The 25,232-nt window shown below is 57.9% G+C and overlaps 2 protein-coding genes and 1 long non-coding RNA gene across 3 annotated transcripts; 2 read left to right on the forward strand and 1 right to left on the reverse strand.

Annotated features, from left to right (window-relative positions):
* The first annotated feature begins 3,391 nt into the window (after nt 1-3,391).
* Nucleotides 3,392-10,298, forward strand: LOC137484771 (carbonic anhydrase 15-like). The gene is made up of 8 exons (XM_068208885.1): nt 3,392-3,616; nt 5,156-5,191; nt 7,163-7,333; nt 7,533-7,693; nt 8,364-8,456; nt 8,740-8,806; nt 9,007-9,173; nt 9,841-10,298. Exons 1-8 carry the CDS (start codon nt 3,550-3,552, stop codon nt 10,057-10,059), a joined length of 981 nt encoding a protein of 326 aa, XP_068064986.1. The 5' UTR covers nt 3,392-3,549; the 3' UTR covers nt 10,060-10,298.
* An 8,908-nt stretch (nt 10,299-19,206) lies between these two features.
* LOC137484772 (immunoglobulin lambda-1 light chain-like) lies at nt 19,207-24,439 on the reverse strand. Its single transcript, XM_068208886.1, has 4 exons — nt 24,285-24,439; nt 23,863-24,150; nt 21,261-21,302; nt 19,207-19,712 (listed from the first exon to the last, which is right to left on the reverse strand). Exons 1-4 carry the CDS (start codon nt 24,328-24,330, stop codon nt 19,375-19,377), a joined length of 714 nt encoding a protein of 237 aa, XP_068064987.1. The 5' UTR covers nt 24,331-24,439; the 3' UTR covers nt 19,207-19,374.
* LOC137484774 (uncharacterized) lies at nt 21,104-24,053 on the forward strand. Its single transcript, XR_011005021.1, has 2 exons — nt 21,104-21,302; nt 23,863-24,053. It is a non-coding gene; the product is annotated as an uncharacterized lncRNA (long non-coding RNA).
* Nucleotides 24,440-25,232: the final 793 nt, after the last annotated feature.

Here is a 25,232-nt window from a genome sequence, read left to right on the forward strand (position 1 = left end):
TTGAGTTTATACCCAAGAAAATGAAGTGCAGTGTATTCCTGCTGCCCTCCCCAAACCCATGGGAAGCTGCTGAGTCCAGGGGCAGGGGGTTCTGCAGAATGGAGAGGCAGGTCGGGACTCCCAGCTCCCTGTTTTCCCACGAGCCGCCGGGCTCGCAGTGTTTGCAGTGGGTGCTGTCGCTGTGGAGCCAGGGCGGGCTCCGCTCCGCGTCCCTGTGCCTGCGGAGGGGCCGCTCCGTGACCTGAACAGCTCAGCTCCAGAGAGCTCCGTGTCGGCTCCGGCCGGGCGGTGCCGATCAGCTGGGGCCCTTTCCCCGCTGCTGCTCTTGGGGGCACACGCATCGCTCCGCAGCAGCTGCCGATGTCCCGAGCTCTTGGAGGGGCTCAGTCTGGCCTGGAACCCCGTGGGGCTCTGCTGGTGCTGGGACATCCCGTGCAGATACAACTTGCCCTGGCCTCCTGCCCCTTGCCTGCGGCCAGGGCAGCTGCTGTAGGGACCAGCATGGATTGTCCGAAGCACGGCCACGGCTCTCGGGGCACCCCGGCCTGACCCGGGGACACACGTGTGCAGAGGCAGCTGTCTGTGCTGACCCTCGGGTGCTGTGGCAGGGCATTGCTGGGCAGCCTCCTGCTGTAAGCTCTTAGCAGCTTAAAACGCGTTTTTCTGAGCGAGCGATGAGCAGCTGTGCTCAGCACGGCGTGTCCGGGGCGCTCAGCCCCTGGGACAGCGCCAGGGCGGGGCAGCGTGTCAGACACGCGCGGGGCCGTGCGCTGGCCGTGACCCGGGGGTGCCAGGCCGTGGGGATGTCGCTGACCCCGGCGGCGGTGGCAGCGTGGCATGAATGAAGGGGCTGTGCAGCGGCGTGCGGCCAGAGCGCATCTGCCGGCCACAGTGCCTCCTTTGTGCCGGCGCCGGAGCCGGCCCCTGCTGCGCTCCTTGCCCCGCTCCCGCCTTTCTTCCTGGGCTAGCAACAGCTTACTGTGGGGATCAAAGATCAGAGTATTTACTGCCCGTGACCTTTGCCTCTCTGGATGCCCGCCTCTCTTCGTGCACCCATCCCTGTGTGATGTGAACCACACTCTGGAGGTTCAAGTCTTGATCTTGTCACTGTCCCTGTCTGTCAGGGTCCCCGGCCAGGCTCCTGGGTGGCAGTGAAGGATTTACCTCCAGAAGCTGCTGGCACCTCTGCTGTGTGCTGGCACACGGCTTGCTGATGGTGCACGTGGTGGGGGTTCCCATCAGGGTGGCACCGTGCCCACGACCAATCGATGGTTGCAGCTGAAGTACCTATTTTTATCTTTCAGTGGTATTTTTCCCCTTATGGTGGCTCTTGCCCTTGGTGCTGTGACTACACGTGTCTGCAGGGACCTCGCCACCTCCTGGCTCGGTGGCAGCAGGCTGATGGACATGGTGTTGCCCTGTGAGGAGGACACAAAACTGCAGGATCAGCTGTGAGCTCACCACTACCACCACATCAGCAAGGCCGTCAGTTTCAAGGCTTGATCTGGTTCCTGTAGAAAGTGGAGGTTGTTCCTGCCTGCCATGAGTGCAGCCAGCCATGCACCCTAGGCAGCAGTGCAGTGGGGATGGGTGGGAGCAGGGCATGGCACAGTGCTGCGGTGCCACCACTGCCTTTCCACATGCCTTGTAGATCCCACTGCTTCCTCACTCTGCTCCCGCTTCTTGTGGGGGCTGTGCTGAGCCCCACACCCTGCTCTTGCCCCTCTTGCTAAAAATCACCACTAGAGAAGCCTGAAAACCTAAAAAAGAGTCCATGGGGCAATGAGTGTCATCTTCTGACCCCAAGAGTCTTGGGCTTCTCCCCCACTCCTGGTAATATGGGCTGTCCTGCTGTGGGCATGTAGGAAGAGGGATCACTTGGTGGGCTCGTGTTTCCAAGGGAGGTCTTGATGCCATGAGTGCCGGAGCAGCTCCTCTCTTTCCCGGCAGCAGTCGGCAGCAGGCTGCAGAGCTGGTGCGACCCTCTGCCGCACCTGCCCGTCCCTTGCGGCTCTCTCCGGAAGGATGACCGCAGCCCTCTGCAGACTACCTCATCCCTGGAGCAGGGGCCAAGTGTCAGGCACGGCACAGATCCAGCCCAGCCCAGGGGACACCTGTGCTGCCGCCCTCCTCTGTGCCCTGCACCGGCGCCCAAACGTGGCTCAGGGCTGGTGCTGCCTGGGGGGGAAGGTGCCCCAAAGAATCCCTGCTGAGGATGAGCTCGTTGTAGCATTGGCAGCCAAGCAGCTCTGCTGAGCCAGAGCCCATCCCTGGCCAAGCCGGCAGCAGGGGCTGCTTCCCGCTGGCCGGGCGCTGCTGCCGGGTTTGTTCATCCTGGCAGTGACTCGTCCGTGCTCCCGGCCAGGGCCAAGCGCCGGCGAGGGGAGCTGCGGGCTGGGCCCCTTGGCCTCCTTTCCTCTGCTGCGTGAGGATGGCATGGATATTTAAGGAGAACGTGATAACGCCATGCTCCTGTGTTCTCACCCCCTTCCTACCTACCTACCTGCTGAGATCCTGACTCCTGGGGGACCTGCCTGGACAGGTGCAATGGGATGGCATATGCTCCCTCTGTGCTGAGGAGCTGAACAGTTGCCTCCACCAGCACGGGATGCCTGCACTGCACTCCGGTGCTGCTCGGATGGGTGAGCAAGGCTTGTGCCCCAGCACTGCCCCCTGCACTGGCCAACCAATGCCCCATGGCTGTGAGAGCGTGAGCCACTGCAGCCTTGTGCCCTCTGGAGAGGAAAGGGCTGGACCCTGCCCCAGCAGTGTGCAGCTCCTTGGTGACTGCAGGGACTGAGGGTCACCTGTAGCGTGGCTGTCAAGGCTGCTTGGGCCCCGAGGATGGGGCTTCCAGGAGGTGCTCGCTGGGCTTTGTCCAGAGAGGGGCCTATGCTTGCAGGCATGAGTTGGGTTTGGTCTGTGGGTCCCCATGGCACCACCTGCCCCTCATCAGGTGGGAACCACCACGCTCGGACATGGGAGATGCAGGACCTGCTGCTGGCTGGGGAGTTCCCAAAGCTGGGGGGAGGGTATGTCCCACTGCCTGTGTCTGCAAGGAATGGGGAGGGGATGGGCCAAAGCTGCTCTCCCCAGCCCGTTCTGCCTCCTGGCAGGCCCCTGAAGTCCATCTGTAGTCCCACACACTGTGCGGGGGCGGGCTGGGGCACAGCGGGGATGCTGCCGACCTCCAGCTTGGGGATGGAGAGCGGGATGGTACCGGGCGGGGAGCGGGGCGGGGGGCGCAGCGCCCGTGGGCTCCGCCAGCCCCCGCTCCCCGCCTGTCCCTGTCACCGCGGGCAGGGACCCGCCGGGCGCGAGGGGCTGGCCGGGGGCCGGGCTCTCCCCGCTCCCTCCTAGCAGCCGAGGAGTTAAAAACTCAGCCCGGGTGATGAATATGTAAGAGCAGAGCCCAGGCTGGAGCTGAGCATCTCCCGGGCTGCGGACGCTGCCAGCGCTGCCGCCCGCCCCAGCCCAGCACCGGGCGCACTGCGGAGGGACGGGACGGGACGGGGAGGTGCGGGGGTCCCCCCGCTGCCCCGCGCCGCCATGGGCCCCACCGGGCTCGGCATAACTTTCCTGACACTGCCCCTCGTCGTGCGAGCGGCCGCGGGAGGTGAGCTGCGCCCGGGGCGGCGGGGCCGGGGTCCCGCGGGTGGAGAGCGTCGGGCGCGGTGTTGGGGGGCTTGGGGGGCGCCGCTTTTTCCATTCCTTTCCCACGTGTCGAGGAGTGATGCGGGCTGAGGGGTTGGCAACAGGGACTGGGGGACCTAGTCTGTCCCAGGAGCCCTCTTCTGCCCTCCCACCACCCCCTCCCCGCTGCTGGATGGCCCTGAGTGCTGCCGGGCACGGCGGGTCTCGAGGTGGTGGGGCCAGGGCCCCCTTGGGACAGTGGGGTCTTGGGCTTCAGCCCATGCACCCCACAGATCTGCACCACCGGGAAACACCAATGAGTACGAAATCTCTGAGCGACGGGCGCTGCCCTCCCGGGCCGGTCCGCTGGAGGCTCACCTGCATCCGGGCCAGGCTGGGGACGCCCAGCGGTACCTTGGCTCCTGCCGGAGGATGCTCGAGGGCTGGTGCGTGCAGGTCTGAAGATTTCCCAGGAGTTCTGCTTGCCTCTGGACCCCAAGATCCCTGCTCTGGGAACCGTCGGAGTCCCACTCCCAGTTCTCCTCTGGGGCTGGTGTCTCTTTTAACACTGTAATGGGACTGTGGATGCAGTGCCGCAGGCTGGGGCCTTGAGCAGCACAAGTGGAGGCCGGCAGGGCTGCCTTTGTCCTGCTGCTCCGAGCGGCAGTGGCTGGCACGGGAGCGCGGCTCGGCTCGCCTGCAGCCGGCCCGCTGGCATGGCCCCACGGCCATCAGCGGGGACCCTTCACGTGGGCTGGGCCCGGGCAGCACCGGGTTGTTCCTCCGTGCCTCCTGCCAGGAGCAGAACGGGGAGCAGAGGAGGGAGGGGGTGCACTGCCCAGCTCCCTCTGCAGAGCTGGTGGCCCTGGGTGGATGTGCAGCCAGCAGAGCAGGAGCAGGGCGCCAGCTTTCTCGGCATCCCCTCGGTGTCCCTGCACCTGCTGCGCCAGCGCTTGTCATGGAGCCCGTGGTACCCAGAGCCACCAGAGCGCTGGTGGGAGCTCGGCAGCTCTGGCTGAGGTGGCCCTGAGTGACGGGACCGGCCACCATCCCCACAGCGTGGGCCCGGGCCTGCCCACCTCCGCCTGCTGCAGCCCCCAGCAGCCGCTGCCAGCCCACCCGCGGGAGCCGCGGGGACACCGGGCACGGCGGGGACACCGGGCACGGCTGCGGCTGCTCCACTCGGCTCCCGCTCACCCGTGGCTGCCGGGGGCCGCTGCTGTGGGGTGAGGGGCATGGAAAAGGGGGGATGGCCCCATGAGAGTTGGGGAAGGAGCAGGGAGGTTTGGCTGCCTTGGAGCAGCGATACTGAGGGAGGTTTCCCTGTGAAGCGTGTGGGGGAGGCAGGGAGGGTGTGAAAACACTACCGCCAAAAATAACCGTGATGAACACAAGTGTTGGCGGGACCCCGGGCTGCACTGGGGGATGTCCTCATTGTCGGGGGGTTGGGCACGGCCATAGGTGGGTTTGGGAAAGGGTGCCTGTCTCCATCACCTGTCCTGAGCTCTCCTTTCTCCCACAGGGCAGTGGTGTTACGACTCACAGGACCCCCGATGCGGTGAGTGGTGCCAAGTGTGGGTGTGTTGAGCTGTGCAGGGCTCAGACCCTCGTGTCTCCCCACAGTGCTCAGCTGAGAGCACCCTGGGCAGCATCAGCAAGGCCCAGTGGGGAGTGTGGCATGGAAAAGGGTAAATCCCCTCATGGGAATGGTTAAAGGAGCTTCACTTTCGGGGGTGGTGCTGTAGAGACTTGACAAACACCTGAGCTGCTTGGAGCAACTCAGCCCCACCCCTCATCTCAGCCAGGTCCGGGTGCTCCCGGGGCAGCAACAGCTTTCCCCCATCCACCTGAAACAAATTAAGTCCAGGTTTTAAAATACTCTAATAGAAACCCTGTGCAGTATAGGCAGCAAGGGGGCCTGGGGGTCCAGGGGCCCGACTGAGGAGGGACAGCTCCCTTTGAGCAGGCAGCAGCCCTGCCTGGATGGGGAGGGAAGCATGGCTGGGGGCACTTTGTCTCAAAACACACAAATACAAATTACAAATAGCTTGTAAAAGGTTAATTAAAGATCATCAAGCATTTAATCAGCTGTTATGGCCCAACTGTTTTATAGCTGTTGGGTTTACATGCCCTGTGGCTTGTGAGCGTGGATTGCTGGGCTCCACTCATCCCTGTCGGAGCGAGGCTCGGTCTTACCCGGTTTAGCGTTGCTGGGCTGGCAGCGAGGGCAGGTTTTGGCAGGGCAGAGGGACCGGTGGGAAGCGGCTGGAGCAACATGGAGCCGGCTGTGTGCCCGCAGCAGATCCATGTGGAATGCCCCTCCCCTTATTGAAGGCACCTGGTAATCTGTGGGGCCGCCCAGTTACACCGTGCCAGGAACCTGGTGGGATGGTGGCATGGCCAGGCTGCAGCTCCCAGGGCTTCCAGGCAAAAAGTTGCCTGAAGTAATGAGAGGAGAACATAAAGGGTAAGGGCTGAGCCCAGCGGGCAGGAGGTGGCATACAGCCCACAAGTGACTGTGGTTTTGTCTGCCCAAGAGGAAGGTAAATGTCAGAGCTGAACATGGGGCACTGCTGGGGGAACAGTTCCCCAAACCCTGGCTGTAGGCACAGGCGGCCCAGCCATGATTTGTGTGTGAGAAGAGCCAACACTACCTGCTGGGATGTGCTGAGCTCCCCTGGGAAAGGAGGTGCCCCGGGAGGACAGGGCTGGAAACACTGAGGCAGCTCCTGTTCCCCAGCTGGGACTGAGACCAGATACTGGTGGTGCCCAGTGCTGACACCTCTATCCTGGGCTGCACCAGAAGGAGGAGTGGGGTGCCGTGGCAGCCACACTGGAGCAGTGAACAGCAGAGTGGCTGGCTGGCTACATCCTACAGCTGTGGGCTGCCACAAGGTTTGCAAGAAGAGATGATGCTGGGGCAATGGGGACAAGCCACAAATATGGGTTGGTTGTGTGGTCTGGCTGTGGTGGCAGCCATGGGGACCCTGCTCACAGCCCCCAGGCAGCACTGTGGGTTTGCAGTGGGTGCAGTCGGCTGCCAGCACTGCTGTGTCCTCATCCAGCTCCTACCATGGTGACCCCCCCACCCCAGGAGCTGCTGATGGGCATCGTGTGGTCACTCTGGAACCCGTGTAGGAATTGTCCCAGGATGAGTTGTGTGGCCAGGTTGCACTGTCACCTGTCACAGCTGGACAGAACCAGCATGAGGAGGCTGAACATGCTAAAACCCGGCCATGGGCAGAAGGGGCAGGGAGAAAAGCCTGCCCTTCACCAGTGTCAATGTGGACGCTGCTGCCAGGCTAAATATAGCCCCTGGCCCCTCGAGGAAATCCTGCTGAATTATGGATGAGGCTGCAATAAACCCCTGCTCATCAATAGGAAGGAAACTCAGCCGGGCAGGAAAGCAGTTCCCATGGGATACAAGAGAGCACGGCCGGGCTGGTTGGGAACACAGGCACTGCTGGCCTTGTGTCCCCCTTTGGGTGGTTTGGTGGCTGCCCGTGGTGCCCTTGCTCCTCCTCTGCAGGGCCCAGCCACTGGAAGGAGCTGAAAGCCACATGTGGTGGCGACAAGCAGTCCCCTGTGAACATCGACAGGCGCCGGCTGCAGCGGGATGGTGGCCTCGGGGACATCCTCTTCGAGGGTTACGACCAGGCTCCCCCTGCCAAGTGGAGGCTCACAAACAACGGGCACACAGGTGCGTGCTGGGCACCTTCTCCTGTCCCAGCTCCCCAGTCACCTTCCTGACTGGGGCTTGGCTCTGGTTCCACTCCTGGCTGCTGCAGGATCCCATGCAGATGAATGTTAGTGCTGGGATGAAGCTGGGGGAGAAGGAGCTGTGCCAGGGCTATCCCCCACCCTAAGCCTCCCCTCACCCTGTCCTGCTGCCCTTGCAGTGATGCTGAACCTGGCGAGTGAGTCGGCCTCTGAGCACATCACCATCAGTGGCGGGGGCCTCCCCGGCAGGTATCGCGCGGTCCAGCTCCACTTCCACTGGGGCAGCCCGGCTGGGAATGGTTCCGAGCACACCCTCGATGGGCGCCAGCTCCCCATGGAGGTACGTGAGAAAAAGCTCCCATCACGTTCTGGGTTGCCCAAGCCCTTGGTGTGGTGGGAAGGGGTGATGCTGGGGCACCCCAAGGCTGTTGTGCAGCTCGTGACTGGGCTCTGCAACTCTGCACTGGTGGCTTCGACTGTGCTCCTGCACAGGCACCTGGGTGGTCAAAAAGCAGCTGATGTGAGACTTGAGGTGTTTCTTTACCATGCATGGGCCAGGCTGCTTTGTCCAAGGCACTCAGTAGGGTCTGGGGGGCTCTGTGCCCTGCTGGGACCACACGCTGAGCTAGTGAATGCAAGTGAGAGCAAGCAGGAGCGTGCTGTGCCAAGCACATTGGGATACTTCTGGATGAAAGAGGCTCTGCGCCTCTAAAATATTCATTGTCTGCCAGAGGAAAGCAGAATTTATGTTCTGTGTCTAGAGAGCACCCCGGGACTGCTGGCACTCTTTTGCACACCCTTCAAAGGATGTTTGCTTCATTGGGGTGCTTTGATCCTCCAAGCACCCACCCCACAGAAGTGCCAATAGGACCAGAAGGGCTTTACTGGGGGAGGCTGACTCAGAGTCTGGCCATCCCAAGCTGGCTGGAAGGATCCATAGCAGAATGCCCTGCTGCCAGGGTGTTGGCTGGGGGCAGTTGTGCACGCCTGACTCCTCGTGCTTTCCTCAGATGCACATCGTCCACATGAATGCCAAGTACCAGACACTGGCAGAGGCCAAGGGGCACCCCAATGGGCTGGCTGTCCTCGGCTTCTTCTTCCAGGTGGGTCTGCAGGGGTCCCCTAGAAACTGGGTGCTGGTGGTGCAGCTGGGTGAGCATTGTACGGGTGTCCTGAAGGACTGGGAAGGGGCAGGGAGGCTGGGTCAAGGCCAGGAGAGGCTGGGGAACCCAGTGACTACAAGAGAGGGCTGGCTGGGAACCTTCCCCACTGCTCTGCAACAGGGGAGGCTGGTTCTGCCTGTGGTTTCTTGACAGGACAGGATGACCCAGCTCTGCCCTGCTCAAGCTGTGCCTGACTTCAACCACTTATTCTCCCTGTACACAGGTCTCTGAAACCAGTAACACCAACTACAACACCATCGTGGCGGGGCTGAGGAATGTCTCCCACGCTGGTGAGTCACCTCCTCATCAGAGCAGGGTAGGAAAGGGGGGACCCTGCTGTGGGAGGGCAGGGATGCACCCCAGTGGGTTGGATGGGGGATGTGCCGGTCTCTGGGTTCATCTGCTGAGGGGAAATTAATGGGGGTGGCCCTGCTGTCGCCACCACACCCCTGGCAGGGGACAGGCTGAGTGCCCCAGTCTTGCCCCACAGGGGACTCTGTGGATTTGGCCTCCACGTTCCGCCTGAGCACGCTGCTGCCGCGTGCCGCCCGGCTCTCCGGCTACTACCGCTACCAGGGCTCCCTGACCACCCCTGACTGCAGCGAGGCCGTCGTCTGGACTGTTTTTGAGGAGCCAGTGGAGATTGGCCGGGAGCAGGTACTGGCATGTACAGCCCCACGTGCCAGCACCCGAAAGGCTGGATCCCCAGGGTGACCTCTCTCCTTGTCCTTCCTGACTCCTGAGCAAGAGCACAGGGAAAGTCATCTCTATAATAATGCTCCTGGCAACTTGGCAATTAATTAATTTTATGAAGGTTAAGTAATGGAGATGTGGCCACCTGCCAGTGGAGAGAAATCCCATCCATATTCTCTCCTGCCCAGCCCTGGCATTCAGAAAGAGTAATGGAAGTGAATCCACTGAAGCTCAGTAGAGGCTCCAAGGAGATGGATGGATGCATGGATGCATGGATGGATGCATGGAAGGAAGGAAGGTGTTCTCCTCTGCTGCTCAAGCATCTTAGTAGATGTATTTTCTTGAGGGAGTCATAGGCCAACCACTTTCTAAGTGCTCACTGTTGGCACCAAAACACAATTAGCTCCTTTAAAACTCAAGACCTGATCCTTGTAAGGACCTGCCTCTGTGCTTACCTATGGGTCTGGCTTCAGCAGAGCAGTGAGGGTGGTGGGAGGACAGCCACTGCTGTGGGGCCATGCCATGGGTCCTGTGCCACTAGCAGTGGGGCAGTATGAGGTGGGCTGGCAGCGGGCAGGGGCCTGGGGTGCCTGGCAATGCAGCTGCCCACCCTCCCTCTCTCCCTGCACAGCTGAAGGCATTCGTCAGCACCCTCCACTTCCCACTCGAGGGATCCACGCTCCTAAAAATGATCAACAACTTCCGCCCGCCGCAGCCCCTCCGCAGCCGCAGGATCTTTGCCTCCCGCGGGGCCACAGCCAGCAGTGGGTCCCTGCACTGGGGCCACCACCAGCTCCTCTCACCCCTGCTCCTCCTGGCCCTGCTCAGCCTCTTCTCGCCAGCCCCATAGGGTCTGGCCCTGCTGCAGTGGAGACGGAGGCGATGCCTCTTGTTCATGGGAAATGGGAAACAAGTGAAAAAAAAAAGCACGTTGAAACCTTGGCTGGGTGAAGATTTTGTGAACCTGCATCTCTGCAGAGGTGAATCTCTGCAAGCCTGGAGCTGCCCTGAGATGCCCCTGTAGAGGGGCAGTGGGAGCTGATGGGAGGGGGATGTTGTATTCACTGTAATAAAGCCAAGGTCCTGTCAGTGGGTTGCTGCCTCTTTTTTGCTGGCTCTGTGTCCCTTTGCCATCTGGGGCAGGTGCTTGGTGTGGCACTGTGGGGTCGGTGGGGAGGGATTTAGGGATGGTGTCTGAGTGGTATCCAGGGATATCCCCTCCGTGATGGCGCAGGCAGGCAGGAAAGAGCCAAATCCCGGCTGTGGCTCGGGATGCATGCAGTCCCTGTGCTGCAGACGCTGCCCTGTCGCTCTCCCCAGGGTTGGGGCTGGCTGTTGGAGGGATGGGGGTGTCGCTGGGAACATAGTGCCCTTGTGCAGGACACAGGGATCTTTCCACGGAGCTCATGTTGTGCTGGCAGAAATAACTGCAGCTGCCGGCGCTGCTGGGGCAGGGCTGTGCGAGTGGGGTGGTTCATAATTAATGTGCTGGAGCTCCAGGCATGTTCCCATCTTCTCCTGAATTATGGGTGAAGAGCACAGGCTGTTATCTGGGAGAAGAGGGGGAAGGCTGAGGTTTTTCATCATTTCTGGAGGGATCCACTGCCAGCGCCGGGCTCCAGAGGTGGCCGCACCACCCGTGGGTCCTGAGCATCCCCAGCGGGAGGCTCCTGGGGGAGGCCCTCGCTGCAAGAGGCTCTTCCTGGGCGGAGGGGCCTCGTCGCAGATCCTCGATGCCCACTCCGGGGGGAAGTGGCTCTGCGATCCCCGGAGCTCAGGGCTGAAGCCGCGGGACACGGGAACACGGCGGACACGCGGGGGCGCCGCGGGCACGCGCACGGAGAGGTGCCCGCGGCGGCTGCGCGGCGGCCAGGGGGCGCCGTCCGCACGGCCCCGACACCGTGTCCCCATCCCCACCCGACACCGCCACCTGTGCCCCGTGCGCTCCTGTCCCCATCCCCGACACCGCCACCTGTGCCCCGTGCGCTCCTGTCCCCATCCCCGCCCGACACCGCCACCTGTGCCCCGTGCGCTCCTGTCCCCATCCCCGACACCGCCACCTGTGCCCCCTGTGCTCCTGTCCCCATCCCTGACACCGCCCCCTGTGCCCCGTGCGCTCCTGTCCCCATCCCCACCCGACACCGCCACCTGTGCCCCGTGCGCTCCTGTCCCCATCCCCGACACCGCCACCTGTGCCCCGTGTGCTCCTGTCCCCATCCCCGACACCGCCACCTGTGCCCCGTGTGCCTCTGACCCCATCCCCGACACTGCCACCTGTGCCCCGTGCGCTCCTGTCCCCATCCCCGCCACTGCCACCTGTGCCCCGTGTGCCTCTGTCCCCATCCCCGACACCGCCACCTCTGCTTCGTGTGCCTGTGCCTTGTGTCCCTTTCTCCCTTGTTCTCGTGTCCCTTTCTCCCTTGTTCTTGTGTCCCCGTCTCTGCCACCTGCGTCACGTGTCCCTGTGCCTGTGTCCCTGCATCTTGCCATCGCTGCCTGTGTCCTGTCCCTGTTCCCCATGTCCTTGGAGCCCTTTCCTTTGCATCCTTGGGCCCCTGTCCCCCGAGTCCTGTGCCCTTATCCCTTTGTGTCCTCATTCAATTTTCCCCTCTGCCCCTGTTCCATATGTTCTTGTCCCCTGTGTCACTGGCTCCCATGGCCTCTTGCCACTCTCCCCCACGTCCGGATGCCATTGTGCCCTGTGCCTTCACGTCCCCAGCCTCAGTGTTCCTATGCTCCCTCTGCTACCCTCCTGCTGTGCCTACTCTTCTTTCCATGTCCCATCATGTCCCCTGTGTGTTCCCTGCCCCTCTATGTTCCCATGTCCTCCATTCTGTCTGTTCCCTCATGTCCATCCATGTCTCACCATTCCCAGCTGCTCTGCCCAGGTCCAGCCCAGGGTGGGCCCAGCCCCAGCTGGCAAGAACAGAGAGCCCAGTCGGGAGTGGTGAGCCCCAGGTGGCTGCAGCCTCCCAGTCCACTCCAGTACCAGGCCAGGGTGTGAGGGGTACCCAGGCAGTGGGACCAGGTCCCTGCCCAGGGGGACCATGGACGGCACAGGCTGTGGCCCCCAAAGGCATTGGAGACCAAAATGTTGGGCCGTAGCTCTGGGAGCAGGCACTCCACAGGGTCCCCATCACCTGTGGGACCTATCCTGGCTGGCTGTGGTGTCCCCAGCAGAGGACAGTAATGGGCAGCAGACCAGGCAGGGTCTGGCAGCAGAGACCCTCTGTACAGCTGGACACCAAAACCACCCCGAAGGCTCAGCACACACTGGACAGCCCTGCTGGGACCTGAAATCTCGGGGGGTGCTGTGCCTCTGCTGGGAATGCCAGGCTGCCTGGGAAGGAACAATGCCCCCCCTCCCATGAGCCTCTGCTGAACTGGGGCCAAACCCCAGCTTTTCCCGCTTTTGCCCTGCCCGCGGCACGGCCAGGCAGCGGTGCTCGGGTGCCACGTGCGGGAGGGTTTGTGCCAAGGCAGTGGAGCGTGGCGAGGCCAGGGCTATTCCTGGCTCCCAGCTGATGTTTGGCCGAAGCGGGCTCTTGGTTTTGGCGGGCTCTTGGTTTTGGCGGGCTGTAATTTTAGCAAGGGCTGATTCCAAGCTGCGGGGCTGCGGTCAAAACAGCTGTCTGTGAGCGTGCCTGGCTCAGCTGGGGGCTGTGATGTGCATCAGCACCCCCTGCCCACAGCCAGCCCGGGGGGTCCGGCCAAAAGTGCCCAAAACATGGCAGAAATGTTTAAACCTGGTGTTTTTTTCCCCACAGTGGCTGCAGAGGAAGGGGAAAGGGCTGTGGCTCTGGCATGGGGCCGGCAGCATGTGCCCAGGGTGGGGAGCTGATGGTGAGGGTATCACTGGCTGGGGTAAGAACCCAGAACCCTTGCAGGTGGAAAAACTGTCTAAGATCATACTGACACTGCCAGCTCCAGCCATGTCCCTGAACACCACATCTGCAGGATGCAGGGTCCAGCCCCAGGGTGCACCCAATGCTCTCCTCCACTCCCCATCACGCTGTCTGCTCTGCCCACCCTGGCTGTGGAGAGGGGAAAAGGCAAATTTGGCTAAAAGTCCTCCCTAACCGGGTGAGCCTAACCCCGAGGGCCTGGTGTGGACCCTGGCAGCCAACCCCATCACACCTCTCGGCCACCACTGCCACCACATTGTTGTCACCATGCCACCAACATTCCCCACCTAGAAATTCTTAACATTAAACTAGAACGTCCCACCCAGGGAGTCATAACAAGGTCTGCAATTCAATTACCATGTTTCTCCAGACAGGGAGCACCAGCCCTGCGATCAAATCTTTCTCCATCAGCACACCTGACTGGGGATCAGCACATTTTTACCTCAAATGTGAGAGAAAACAAAGGTTTGCTGAGTCCCCAGACCAGGCTGAGGCTCTCCTGGGAATTACATTTTCCTACCACAATAAAACTGAAATAATAAATATTTTGAAGCAGCTGAAAGGTGTTTATTTTTGAGTCGGTTCAGCTTGTTTACAATCTGCTTACAAGCCCAGGCACTTATCTTTGGGGCTGTTTACTGGCTCTCCCCCAGGCTCTGCTGTGGTTTTATACACATCTAAATAACCCCCCAGCCAGGGGGTAACTTCCTGCCAGCTGCGTGCCCTGGCAGTTGCTGTTTTGACACAGTTATGCAAATGATTGCTCTCGTCTTCACAAATGGGCTTGAATGGTCAGGTTGTGTTTTCAACCACACAAGCCTGAAACATTTATTTATTTCATTTAATTCTCTTCCAATTGCAGGGCAATAAACCCTGGTCTTGGGCTCTCTGGCTGTCTTCAGCTGGGGCTTTGACCCAGGGCTGCCATGGGATGTTTGATAGTATTTTGTCATTCATGACTTGTATTTTATAATTTGTATCTTGTATTTTATTAATTTATAACATGTATTTTATTAATTTATAAATTTATTTCCCAGACTTGGAGTAACCTGCCCCATATTTTGTGAGCCTGGAGGCTGCCCCTGTACCCTGCAACAGGTCAGACTGAGGGATGACCCCAGAGAAGGGGCTGCCTTGGCAGCAGGCAGGGACTGATTAGTTTAATTGAGTAAATGAGTGAGTAGATTCAGGGTGACCTGACAGCAGGGTAGCAGCAGGAAGCTCTTCAGGCTGGTCCCCCTGTGGTGGTGGCACAGGGAGACAAGGCCACAATGCGAGCTGTGTCAGGGTCTCTCCCAGCCTCAAAGCCCACAGGTGTGGGGCCAGTGGTGCCCAGCCCGGGGCTGGATGCACTGGGGTCACTGGAGGGGGGGAGTGTGCACATATCTGCACATACGTGTGCAACGTGTGTGCACACACGTGTGTGTACATGTGTACAGCAGCTGGGACATCCCACACCAGGGCTGGGACCACCCTGTCAGGCAAGACCCCACTGGGCGCCCTGTCAGGGACCCTCCAGGGGACAGGAGGGGTGACCCCGGCCTGGGCACACATACCCTGCTGTGGTATGGAGTTTTGGCACAGCCTTGGCACCAGCCCCCAGTGGGTCCCTGTCCAGCACCACCCACCCTGCCAATTTTGGGCAGCATCATGCCACCCCAAGACCTTTCTCCCATCTCAGGGGCCGATGTCCCCCACAGGGTGATGACCCCCAGGGTGAGAGCCCGGTGAGGCAGGGACACAGAGCTGGCCACCATCTCAGGGCTGAGCCGACTCAGGCTCAGCCGCGTGGCGCTCGCTTGCCTTCACACGTCAGCACTCACTGGAGACAGTTTCACTTCCTTTTTTGGGGGGCCCTTTAGAATTTCTGATTGGGGACTGTAGTGGCTGAGGAGTAAATTTAGCCAGGGGATGCCCCACCGCCGCACAGCTGCACGGTGGGGCTGGCTGGGGGAAAACAGGGGCCAGTGCTGGCGTGGCACAATCTGGGCTCTGCACAGCCTTTCCCCAAGTCCTTCAGAGAAGACGACGATGTGAGTGGAGCGTGTGTCAGGATGGGGCGCAGGAGCCAGCAGCACCCTCCCGGTGCTCGGAGGCTGCAGCCCCCTGGCTCAGGCAGGGCAGAGGCCATGGCTGTCACCCGGGCTTGGCACAGCTGTGGCACCAAAGCGAGGGGACTTGTGCCATCCTCCCACTGCTGCCCCGGTGGGTCTGGCTCTGCCCCACTCCCCCAGCCTGGGCTGGGGCTATTCTGGGACCCTGCTCTTGCTTTCGAGTTTCAGCCCTGCTGCCTCCAGGAACACGGCTGTTTGTGTGGCTGCAGCTGCGCTGGGGGCAGGCGGGACCCATGCCCTCCTCTCCGGCTCTGCCACGCCGCCCGTGCCTCTCCAGACGAGGTGTTTCATCAGCTCCAGGTGCACTCTTTCTGCTCGCACCACGTCCCCACAAAAAGAGACCCCACCTTCTCCTGGTACGAGATATTGGGGCTTGCCTAGCCTGGAGAAATCACCCAGTGATGTACAAAAAAAAAAAAAAAAGAAAAATAGAAAAAAGCAAGTCAGGGCTGCTTTTTGGGGCACAAATGGAGGTGGTCATCATGGAGAGGACCCAGGGAGGGTTTGGGGACCAGAGCAGAGCATTGTGCTTGAGGTTTGTGGCAGTGGTTTAGGAGGGAGGGTTGCAAGAGCTCCTATGGTCCCACATTCCTTTGCCAACATTCCTGCATCCTTCACTCTGTTCTCAGCTGTGGGACCCCTCCAAGGCCAAGATGTCCAAACCCCCAGGGTTTATCAAATGGCCCCTGAAAGCCTTGTTAAGCCCTCATCTGGGAGCCTCAGCCTGAGAAAGCAGTTCTCACCAAGCCCCAATCCTTCATGGGATCCACTGCTTCTCTTTGCAGCTAATTAAAGCCTTCCTGAAGCATCTCATTTACTAAATTAGATCCCCCTCATTTTAAAATTACTGGCAAGATGGGAAAATGAGAAAATAAATGACTGTTAAAATTGCCGTGCAGGAGCCGGCAGAGTGAGAGCGGGAGCTGCAGCTGGGGAGGGGAGGGAGGTTTCGGTTCTGCTCAGCACATTTGCTCACCAGACACCCCCAGCGAGGGTGGTGCGGGAGTGGATCCAGCTTGCTCTTCCCAGGCACTGCTTCCCTCCCTGCCAGGGGATGGATCAGGCCCTGCTTCCCTCTGTGAGTCCCAGCCGAGACTCTCTGGCCTTGTAGAAGGTTTGTTAAGGGTAAAACTCTGGCTGGGAATTTGCCAAGTTGCAGGCAGCAGGGGAGGATGGGAGCCCTGGAGGGGCCAGGGCCACTGATCTATAATTAATAAGGCTTTTTTCTTGACAGTTGTTGCTTATGGAAAAGATTTAGCAAAATCTTTTAATCAATAATTAGTGAGGTTTCAGGCCCCCTGAGTCAGAGATGTGCCTGTGCCTTGCCCACACAGACCTGAGCTGAAGTGAGACCCCAGCTCATGCCCCAAACTGAGCCCATGAAAGCTGGGGTTGGTGTCCTGTGACCAAGGAATGGGCTTTACTCAGGAAATGTCAAGATGAATCTCAGGACCTGGGGAAAGAATTGCCCTGACACCTTCCCTCCGTGCCCCTCCCCAGAAATGTGGCATTTTTTGGGGTAAAACCTGGCAGCATAGCTGGGATGGGGGCCCTGTGTTGTCTGTCATTCACTGCAGCCCCAACCACTACTAAGGTAATTCAACAAATGGAACTGGTAATTATTGAGGCTTGATGTCTGCTGCAGAAAAGAAGTGAACATCCTCCCTGGCAGCAGGTCTCGGTCATTGGGGCATTTCTGGCTGGCAGAGTCTCAGGCAGCAGCTCTCCTGGCAGCACCACAAGGCTGGGGATGAGATGCCAAAGGCAGGGGTTTGCCAGGGAATAGCCTTGCTTGAGCAAGGAAGGGGATCAGTGGCAGTGTGGAGGAGCTGCTGCCATCTCAGGGCTCACGTTCCCCAGCAGTGAGCTGGAATGGATGGATGCATGCATGGATGTGGCCATGCTGCAGGGACCCTCACCTTCAGGACCACCTGCCATAGCCCAGTAGCCCCCCAGGAGCCAGCCCTGCACCTCTGCCATGGTGGGGCCTCTCTGTTCAGGAAACTCTGTTAAAGAGGCTTATCTTGAAACACAGTGGGACAGATCTCTCCATCATCTGCCTTTCCTTCTTTTCCCTGGCTCTGCTGGAGGCTGAGCATTCTGCTGCTGGCTCCTTCCTTGAGGCCAGCAGCAGGCCAGGGGTCTGGCCTGCACATGGGCTTGCTCCGTAGCAACGGGATTTGGGATTTCCTGTGAAAACCATGAGCTTGTCACCCTGCACGTGGGAAGGGACATTGTGACTGACCTCCTGAGCAGGGTGATGGGAAGGGGGGTTTGCCCTATGCATGAGGCTGTTCCATGGCAAGGCCTCCTCTGCCCAGCTGAGGAAGAGGATAAAGCAGGATTAAAGCCAGCGAAGTTGTTTTGGAGCATGAGGTGCCTTTTGGAAGCTCAGGTGGCCTGCTGCCCATGCCCTGACAAAAAGCGTGAGGGAAGGGGCACTGTGCTCTCATAGCAATACAGGCTGGGGCACGAGGGAATCGACAACAGTCCTGCTACAAAGGATTTGAGGCAATCAGTGGATAATGACCTGGCAATGTACACCTGCAGCCCAAAAATCCAGACATATCCTGGGCTGCATCAAAAGCAGTGAGGTCAGTGGTTTGAGGGAGGGGATTCTCCCCCTGTACTCCACTCTGGTGAGGCCCCATCTGCAGTGCTGTGTCCAGCTCTGAATCCCACAACACAAAAAGGACATGGACCTGTTTGAGTTAGTCTAGAAGAGGCCACAAAGATCTCAGAGCACTGGAGCACCTCTGCTATGAGAAAAATATAGGAGAATTGTGGCTGTTCAGCCTGGAGAGGAGAAAGCTCTGACAAGACCTTATAGCAGCCTTTCAGTACTTGAAGGGGACTTATAGGAAAGATGAAGACAGACTTTTAGCAGGCCCTGATGCAATAGGACAAGAGATAATGTTTCTTAACTAAAGAAGGGTCAATTTAGGCTAGGTAAAATTAAGAATCTTTTTACTGTGATAGTGGGGAGGTGTTGAAACAGGTAGCTGAGGGAAGCTGTGGATGTCCCATCCCTGGAAAGACTCAAGATCAGGCTGAAAGGGGTTCTGAGCAACCTGATCCTGGCTGATGTCCCTGTTCATTCCAGGGAGCTTGGACTGGATGACTTTTAAAGGTCCCTTCCAACCCAACCCCATTCTAGGGTTCTATGATTCTGTGTCCCAGAAGACACTTGCAGGGACATGTGGCTACACAAAGCCTGGAGCAAGGCACTCCACTAGCACAGCCTGGGGAAGGGGATGTGGTGGGGCCATCCCCCCCTTTCCCAAGAGGCTGGTGAGGGACACCTTGCCCAGAATTGCACACAGCGTGGCCGGGTGCTCCCAGCCCCTGTCCCTGGAGTGGCTCCTGGCTGCCCTGATGGGGTGACAACAGCAGAGTGCTGGTGCTTTCAGCATAGCAATGGCTGTCACCCCTTCCATGGGCAGGGCTCCAGGGAAACTTCCCCAGGGCTGTGCTGGGGATGGGGACAGGGCATATGGCAGGAGTCCCAGTTGTTGTGGCACAGGGTGTGTGGACAGGTTGGCGTTTGTTCTTAACTGGCAGCTACACCGGGACCCCCATTCCAGGAAGTATGGGGGTGACAATGAAAGGGGGGCAGAGCCAGGCCTGGCAGCAAAGGGACATGGCTGGCTGTGCCTCCACCAGAGGCCACATGTGCCTGCAAGGCAGCTGGCACCCAGAGGCACAGGAGCAAGGGTTGAGGATGGCACAGCCAGGGCTACATGTTCAGTGAGTGCACGGGGGCTTAGTGCTGGCTGTGCCCGAGGCTGCTCATTCCCTGGTCTTGTCAGTGCCAGGGGGTTTCACTGGGGTCCCCAGGGTTGAGCAGAAGCTTCACAGAGCCTCTGCAATATGAGTGTGTGTGTACACATAAGTGTGTTCCCATCCCACCCTCCCCACTGGGCTGATGCCAGGCAGCAAGTGGGCAGCGGGCACATTGAAAGGACACAGAGACAGGGATGCTGAGCCAGCACTAGTTCAGTGTCGGTGTTTATTTGTGTGACACTCACAGTGGGGGGACAGGAGCAGGGGACGGGCGGACATGGGCAGAGACATCTGCGGCGGGGGGAGCCGCTGTTCCCAGAGTGGACAGGAGGGAGGGAGCCAGCAAAGGGCTGGCAGGGTGGGTTAGGCGCACTCGGATCTGTTCAGGGTCTTCTCCACGTTTCCAGCCACGTGCCTGACCTTGCACGAGACAGAATTGTGACTCTGCCATTCGGTGGGAGTAAGCGACAGGTAACTGCTGGCCACGTACCGGGTGCTGCTCTGCTGCTGGCTGTTGATCTGCTGCTGGGTCTGGCTGGTCACCACACCATTGGTGATGGTGATGCCGTCAACCACCCATTCCACCGTCACATCTCTTGGGTAGAAGTTCTCTATCAGGCACACCAGGGTGGCTTTGCCCTCTGACAACTCATCAGAGGATGGCGCGAAGAGGTTGATGGTGGGAGCGACCTGGGGCTGGCCTGCAGGGGATGAGAGTGGTGCTGGGTCAGAGAGGGCCCTGTCCCCCACCACAGCCCCTGCCTGCCCTGCAGGCACTACCCAGAAACTCCTCACTTTCCCCACAGCCAGAGCTTATCACTCATAACTGTAATGTATTTACATTTGGCATTTAGGATATATATATATGTAAAAATATATAAATGTATATATATGTGTGTGTGTGTGCAGTACACATACACATATGTCTCATCTATGCTTGTATTTATGTTTTATATACACTATATGTACATATATGTGCATATATGTATTACATATGATAGATATATACAGCTAATATACATATAAAGTATGTATAATTTATAATATATATAAAGTGTACAATATACATACATATGTAGTCCATACAATATGAATAGATGTATGATTCTATAAAATGCATTTAACATGAATATACATTTCTGTATCTCATATATATCTAAAAAGACTTATTTTATATATTTTTTATATATATACATTATATATCTATATTTATATAAATAATAAATCTTAATTTCTTTGCCATAAAGCCATTTCTTTCCTTTTACATGGCATTTTTTTTAAACCTCAAAATTTCACAGACAAATCATCCTGTTTTCTGCCCAATTCTGCTTTCAGACATTTTCTTGTCCCAGAAAAATTACTACTAAAAATCACCCAAAGGAAGATGGAAACAAGATGTTTGGTCTTTCTGGTGTGGTTCTGCTGCCTCCTCCAATGTGCAGTGTGTCTGTTTCTATTTTCACCTCTATTTCTATCTCTGTCTCAATTTGAAAACCAGGATGACTCCATCATTAAATACTTTTTGATGAAGAAATGGTCAAAGAACATTTTTCTTGATCTTAGCCCCAAATAATTTAGTTCAAATTGGGATTTTTCACCAAATTCTTTTAAAAATTACAGACAAAGACAAACGACATTTCCAGCAGCATTTTCAGCACAATAATCTCAATTTTTGACATGTCTTACCTGGACAATGGGCTCTTTAAGATACCCCTGGAATCTTTTGTCTAAGATTCCAGGGACGTTTTTAACATGAAGTCAGGATGACTGTGGGCTGCTCACAGCTGAGGACAGGCTGTCCTTTCACAGCACCTGCACCCCTGGCCATGGGACCCCGCAGAAGAGCCCCTGTCCCTCTCCCGGAGTGACAGACTTAGTCCTCAGGACTAAGAATTGAGGACTTAGAATTTAGACTGACAAATTTCTTTGACAAAGGCAAAAATCACCTCTTTTAGGGACCTAAACTTGAGTTTCCTTCCCCCTGAGACCTCAGACACGTTTCCTGGACAAATTTTAAGACTTTTCGATTAAGAAAATACTCCCCGATTCTCCGTGGTGCGCACAGAGTCGTCAGAGTCTGCAGGGGTGAGACAGAGCCCCCAGCGCCGGGCTTAGTGCCTGGCCCCAAACGGGCGGCAGACCCCAGCCCCGCACCAAGTCCGAGAAAAAACCCCAAATCACCAAAAATCGATGAAATGTCAAAATTTCGCGGTGGGAAAGGAAAGGCCGAGGGGAAGTTGGCGACTCACCTTCGACGGTCAGCATCGTCCCAGGCCCGAATACACCACACAGTGACACCGGGCCATACAAAAACCCCCTGCCTCATGGCAGAGGAGTACCAGACCCCATGGATGGGGGAGGATGGAGAGGATGGTATGGAAATATCCCAGTGGATGCAGTGGAACGAAGGTGATGGGATGCAGATGTCCTGATGGGCACAGCAGGATGAAGGTGTAGGCACAGCTGTACCTGTGGAGTTTTGGTCCTGGCCGGGCTCTTTCAGTGCAGCTCCCACACCAGCAATGGAGCTAATAGCTGAAGGTCTCTGCAGGCAGTATTTTTGTATTAATATTTACCCTAAAAATATGGAAAGGCAAAAGGTGGAGATGCCTACATAGAGCTGAGATAGCCAAGGAAGTGGTGAGCCAGAATGGGTTTCAGCTAAAATAAATTAACTTCGAATTTCCCTGTAAAGGCTCGGCTGCTTCTTTGAAAAGTATTTTCCCAGTGTGGTGCCAGTCCCACAGACTGGCAGATTCAGTGCTCAGCTTGGACCACTGAATGCCAATAGCACCAACGTAAATTGAACCCACAGATTTTCAAATGATGTGATTTGTGCAAGTGGTTGCAGAAAGAGGCAGAGTCAGTGAATTTCCTGAGTCACAGGAACTCTATAAATAGTCACTGTAAAACAGGTAACACTTTGAAGATTTTGTGGTTTGAGACACTTTCTCTTTCAGAGGTTTGCTTTGCCTCTGGGAAGGTTTATGCTTTTGTGCAAAGTCTGAAACTATCCAAAAAAGAAAAAAACATGACTGAAATTGTCTATGCAAAGCATTTAGCTGAAGCCACTGCCCTCTATGTGGATGATCACTTTCTGAGCATTTCTCAGGCTTCAATGGGGTTTTGGTTTCATTTTGTGGGAGGACAAGAGGGGGACAATGTTCAGCTCTTCAGTCCTGCTCTCCTTGCAGAGAGGCATGGAGGAGGACAGAGGCTGTGCTGGATGCAGCAGGGTGCTGCTAAAGTAGCTTTTGGCATTGCCACCAGAGCAGGAGATCTCGAAAGTCTCTCCCAGGCTGGCTGACACCTCGGACAGCTGACTCTGAGATGCTGCCTGGACCAGGAAATATAGACAGGGAGAGGGGAGAAGAAGGGTGTCAGTCAGTGCCCCAGGACAGCCCTCTCTGACCTGCAGGACAAGGGCTCCTGTGCCAAAAATTCCTGATGGAACAGAGGGGTCACTGCCTCAGACAGAGCCCAAGGCCTGAGCTCAAGGCCAGGGCCCCATGAAGAGACCTGTCAGAGCAAGAGGACGTGGCTGGCAGCAGAATGAGGTGGTGGGCTGAGGACACGGCAATGCCAGGCACTGACTGCAGAGCCCCAGGGCCTCCTCGTGCACAGCATGAGGCAAGCAGGAGGCCATTCACAGCCAATGGTCATGGAGGGGGCACATGAAGGTGCATCAGGCCCACAGCTCTGCTCAGCCCTGAGAGAGAGGGCAGAGAAGCTCTGCTTTTAACTCCTCTGTTTCCAGAGGGCTGTGCCCCTTGTGGTGATGGTCCAGAAGCTCCTGGCACAGCCGGCCTGTGCCTGGGAGGCATCAGCAGGGCCCTGGGCACCAGCAGAATCTTAGCTCTGTAGCACAGGCAGGCACAGGAGGTCATCCCAGCATTTCTTTATTGAGAGTGTGGGCAAACACTGGACAGATTTCCTAGAGAGCTGGATGATATCCCAGGCCTGCAAGTGTTATACAGGCACTTGGACAATGCCCTACATTTTTGTCATCCCTGAAGTGGCCACGCTGTTAGACTGTGTGATCATTGAAGGCCTCTTCCATCTGAAATGGTCTGTTCAATTCTATCCTACCCACTCTCATCCACAAATGATAAGGAAAGGGCTGTAAGGGTGGAGCTGTGTCACTGGGAACAGCCACATTCACCACAGGGCAGGAAAAGGCAGGGTTGTGCCAGGGACCTGCCCTACCAAACAGGGACAGCAGAGACTCCTAAGAGGCCCCTGCCTTGGCAGGAAGACTTTTTATCCCTTCGCCATTGCTCCGTTTCACCTTGGTAACATCATCACTGCCATTTTGGTAGACACCACATTAACAGACAGCCTTGTCCTGGGCTTGGACACCAGAGATGGTTACTGTGCTCCCAGAGCCGGTCTGGGATCTGGAGACTTGCAAAGGGATGTCTGGTGGTCCCAAGTCATTGTAGTAGATCCTAATGACAGGGACACAGCCAGGAAACTTGGGCTGGTACCGGTCACAGCTGCTGCCATCCCTAGAGCAGATGACCTTGATGGTTTTTTCTCACAAGGCTGACATCGAGTAGAGCTGACAGAGCACTATCTGGACCAGGGAACATGGAGAGGGAGAGGAGGGAGAAAAGAAGATGAGGGTCAGCCAGTGACCTGGAGCACGGCCCCCTCTGGTCAAGGGAACAGTGGAAGGACAAATCTGCCTACATGCACATACAAGGGATACCATGGGCCATGGCAGCATTGCTGGGAGGTCATAACTTCCTCAAATGACAGAGGATGAGCACAGTCTTGGGGCTCCAAGGGTAAGCTGAGGCAGGAGGTTTTTGTACCACTTCCCCACTGCTCTGTGTCACGGTGCAGCAGTACTGCTGCTGTCATAGCTACCACAGAAATAGACAGCCTCGTCCTCGGCTTGGACCCCAGTGATGGTTAACGTGCCCGTGGAGCCGGACCTGGATCCGGTGAATCGCGAAGGGATGTCCGAGGGTCTGTTGTCATTCCAGTAGATCAGAGTGACAGGGGCACTGCCAGGGACCTTCTGCTGGTACCAGCCATAGCTGTAGCTGCTACCAGAGCAGGTGATCCTGACGGTTTCTCCCACCTTGGCCGACACCTTGGGTGGCTGGGTCAGCGCTGCCTGGACCAGGGAACCTGGAGAGGGAGAGAAGAGAGGGGAGAAGACGGGAGTCAGTCAGTGTCCCAGGAGCACAGGCCTGCCTGGGCAGCAGGATGTGGTCCCTGTGCCCAAAGGCCCAGTGCAGGCACAGTGAGTCTGGCCATGGCACCTGTGCTGTGGGCGAGCACCACGAAGAGAAGAGGGGCCCAGGCCATGGTTCAATCCCACCAGCGCAGAGTCCCCAGAATGATGGGGCTGTGCCCTGGACCCGGACTCCCTTTTAAGCCCCTGCCCGCCCAGGACACGTCCCCTCCATGCAAATCCGACCCTGCGGTCACGGCCGGATCCTGCCCGTGCCTCTCTCCGCACATCCCTCCTGCTCCACACCCAGCCCCACCACCCCAGATGCAGCAGGGCTTGTCCCCAGTCCCAAAGCAGAGACACCCCCCAGCTCTGAGCCTGAAACCCACCAGCATTGACTCCCCTGTCCCCACACCAGGCTGAGTGGCTGCAGTGCCTAAGGGAGAGCTGGGTGCTGTGGCACGGGCATACAGGAGTACCTGCAGCTCCCAGTGATGGGACTGGAACAATGCCAAGCTCCACCATTCCCCAACTAATTTTTGGCATTTTTCCCTCCCATGGGTGTTCCAGGCCTGTAAAATACCCCCTTGATCTCCTGCTTTTGTGCCCTGGCTCTTCTTCTGACAGCTGAGATCCACCATTCAAGACCAAGACCTTTGCTCTTCCCAGGCATTCACACCCCAGAACAATGGGAGCGGGCCAGCACTGAGCCCCGGGGTCCAGCAATGCCTCCCCATTAGCTGATCATGAGCCCAGTGTGCTGGTGCTCATTAGCCAGAGCCGGGGCAGCTTCTGGTCAGTCCTGCTCTGACTCAGGTCACAGGGATCATGGCTGTCTTTGGCAGTCCCAACCCAAAAAAGAGTGGCTGCACCACAGGAAATTCCCTCTCCCCCAGACCCTCCCTGTCCCTGACTATGCTGTCCCCAAGGTGCCCAGGGCACCAGGGGCCTGGCTGGCATGGGCAGGGCAGGGCTGTCTCCCTGTGAGCAGCACAGAGGGGACCTGCTGGAGTACAGCATAAATCCCATAGCAGGA

The sequence above is a fragment of the Anomalospiza imberbis genome, chromosome 18 (assembly GCF_031753505.1).
Source record: "Anomalospiza imberbis isolate Cuckoo-Finch-1a 21T00152 chromosome 18, ASM3175350v1, whole genome shotgun sequence".
NCBI classification, from domain to species: domain Eukaryota; kingdom Metazoa; phylum Chordata; class Aves; order Passeriformes; family Viduidae; genus Anomalospiza; species Anomalospiza imberbis.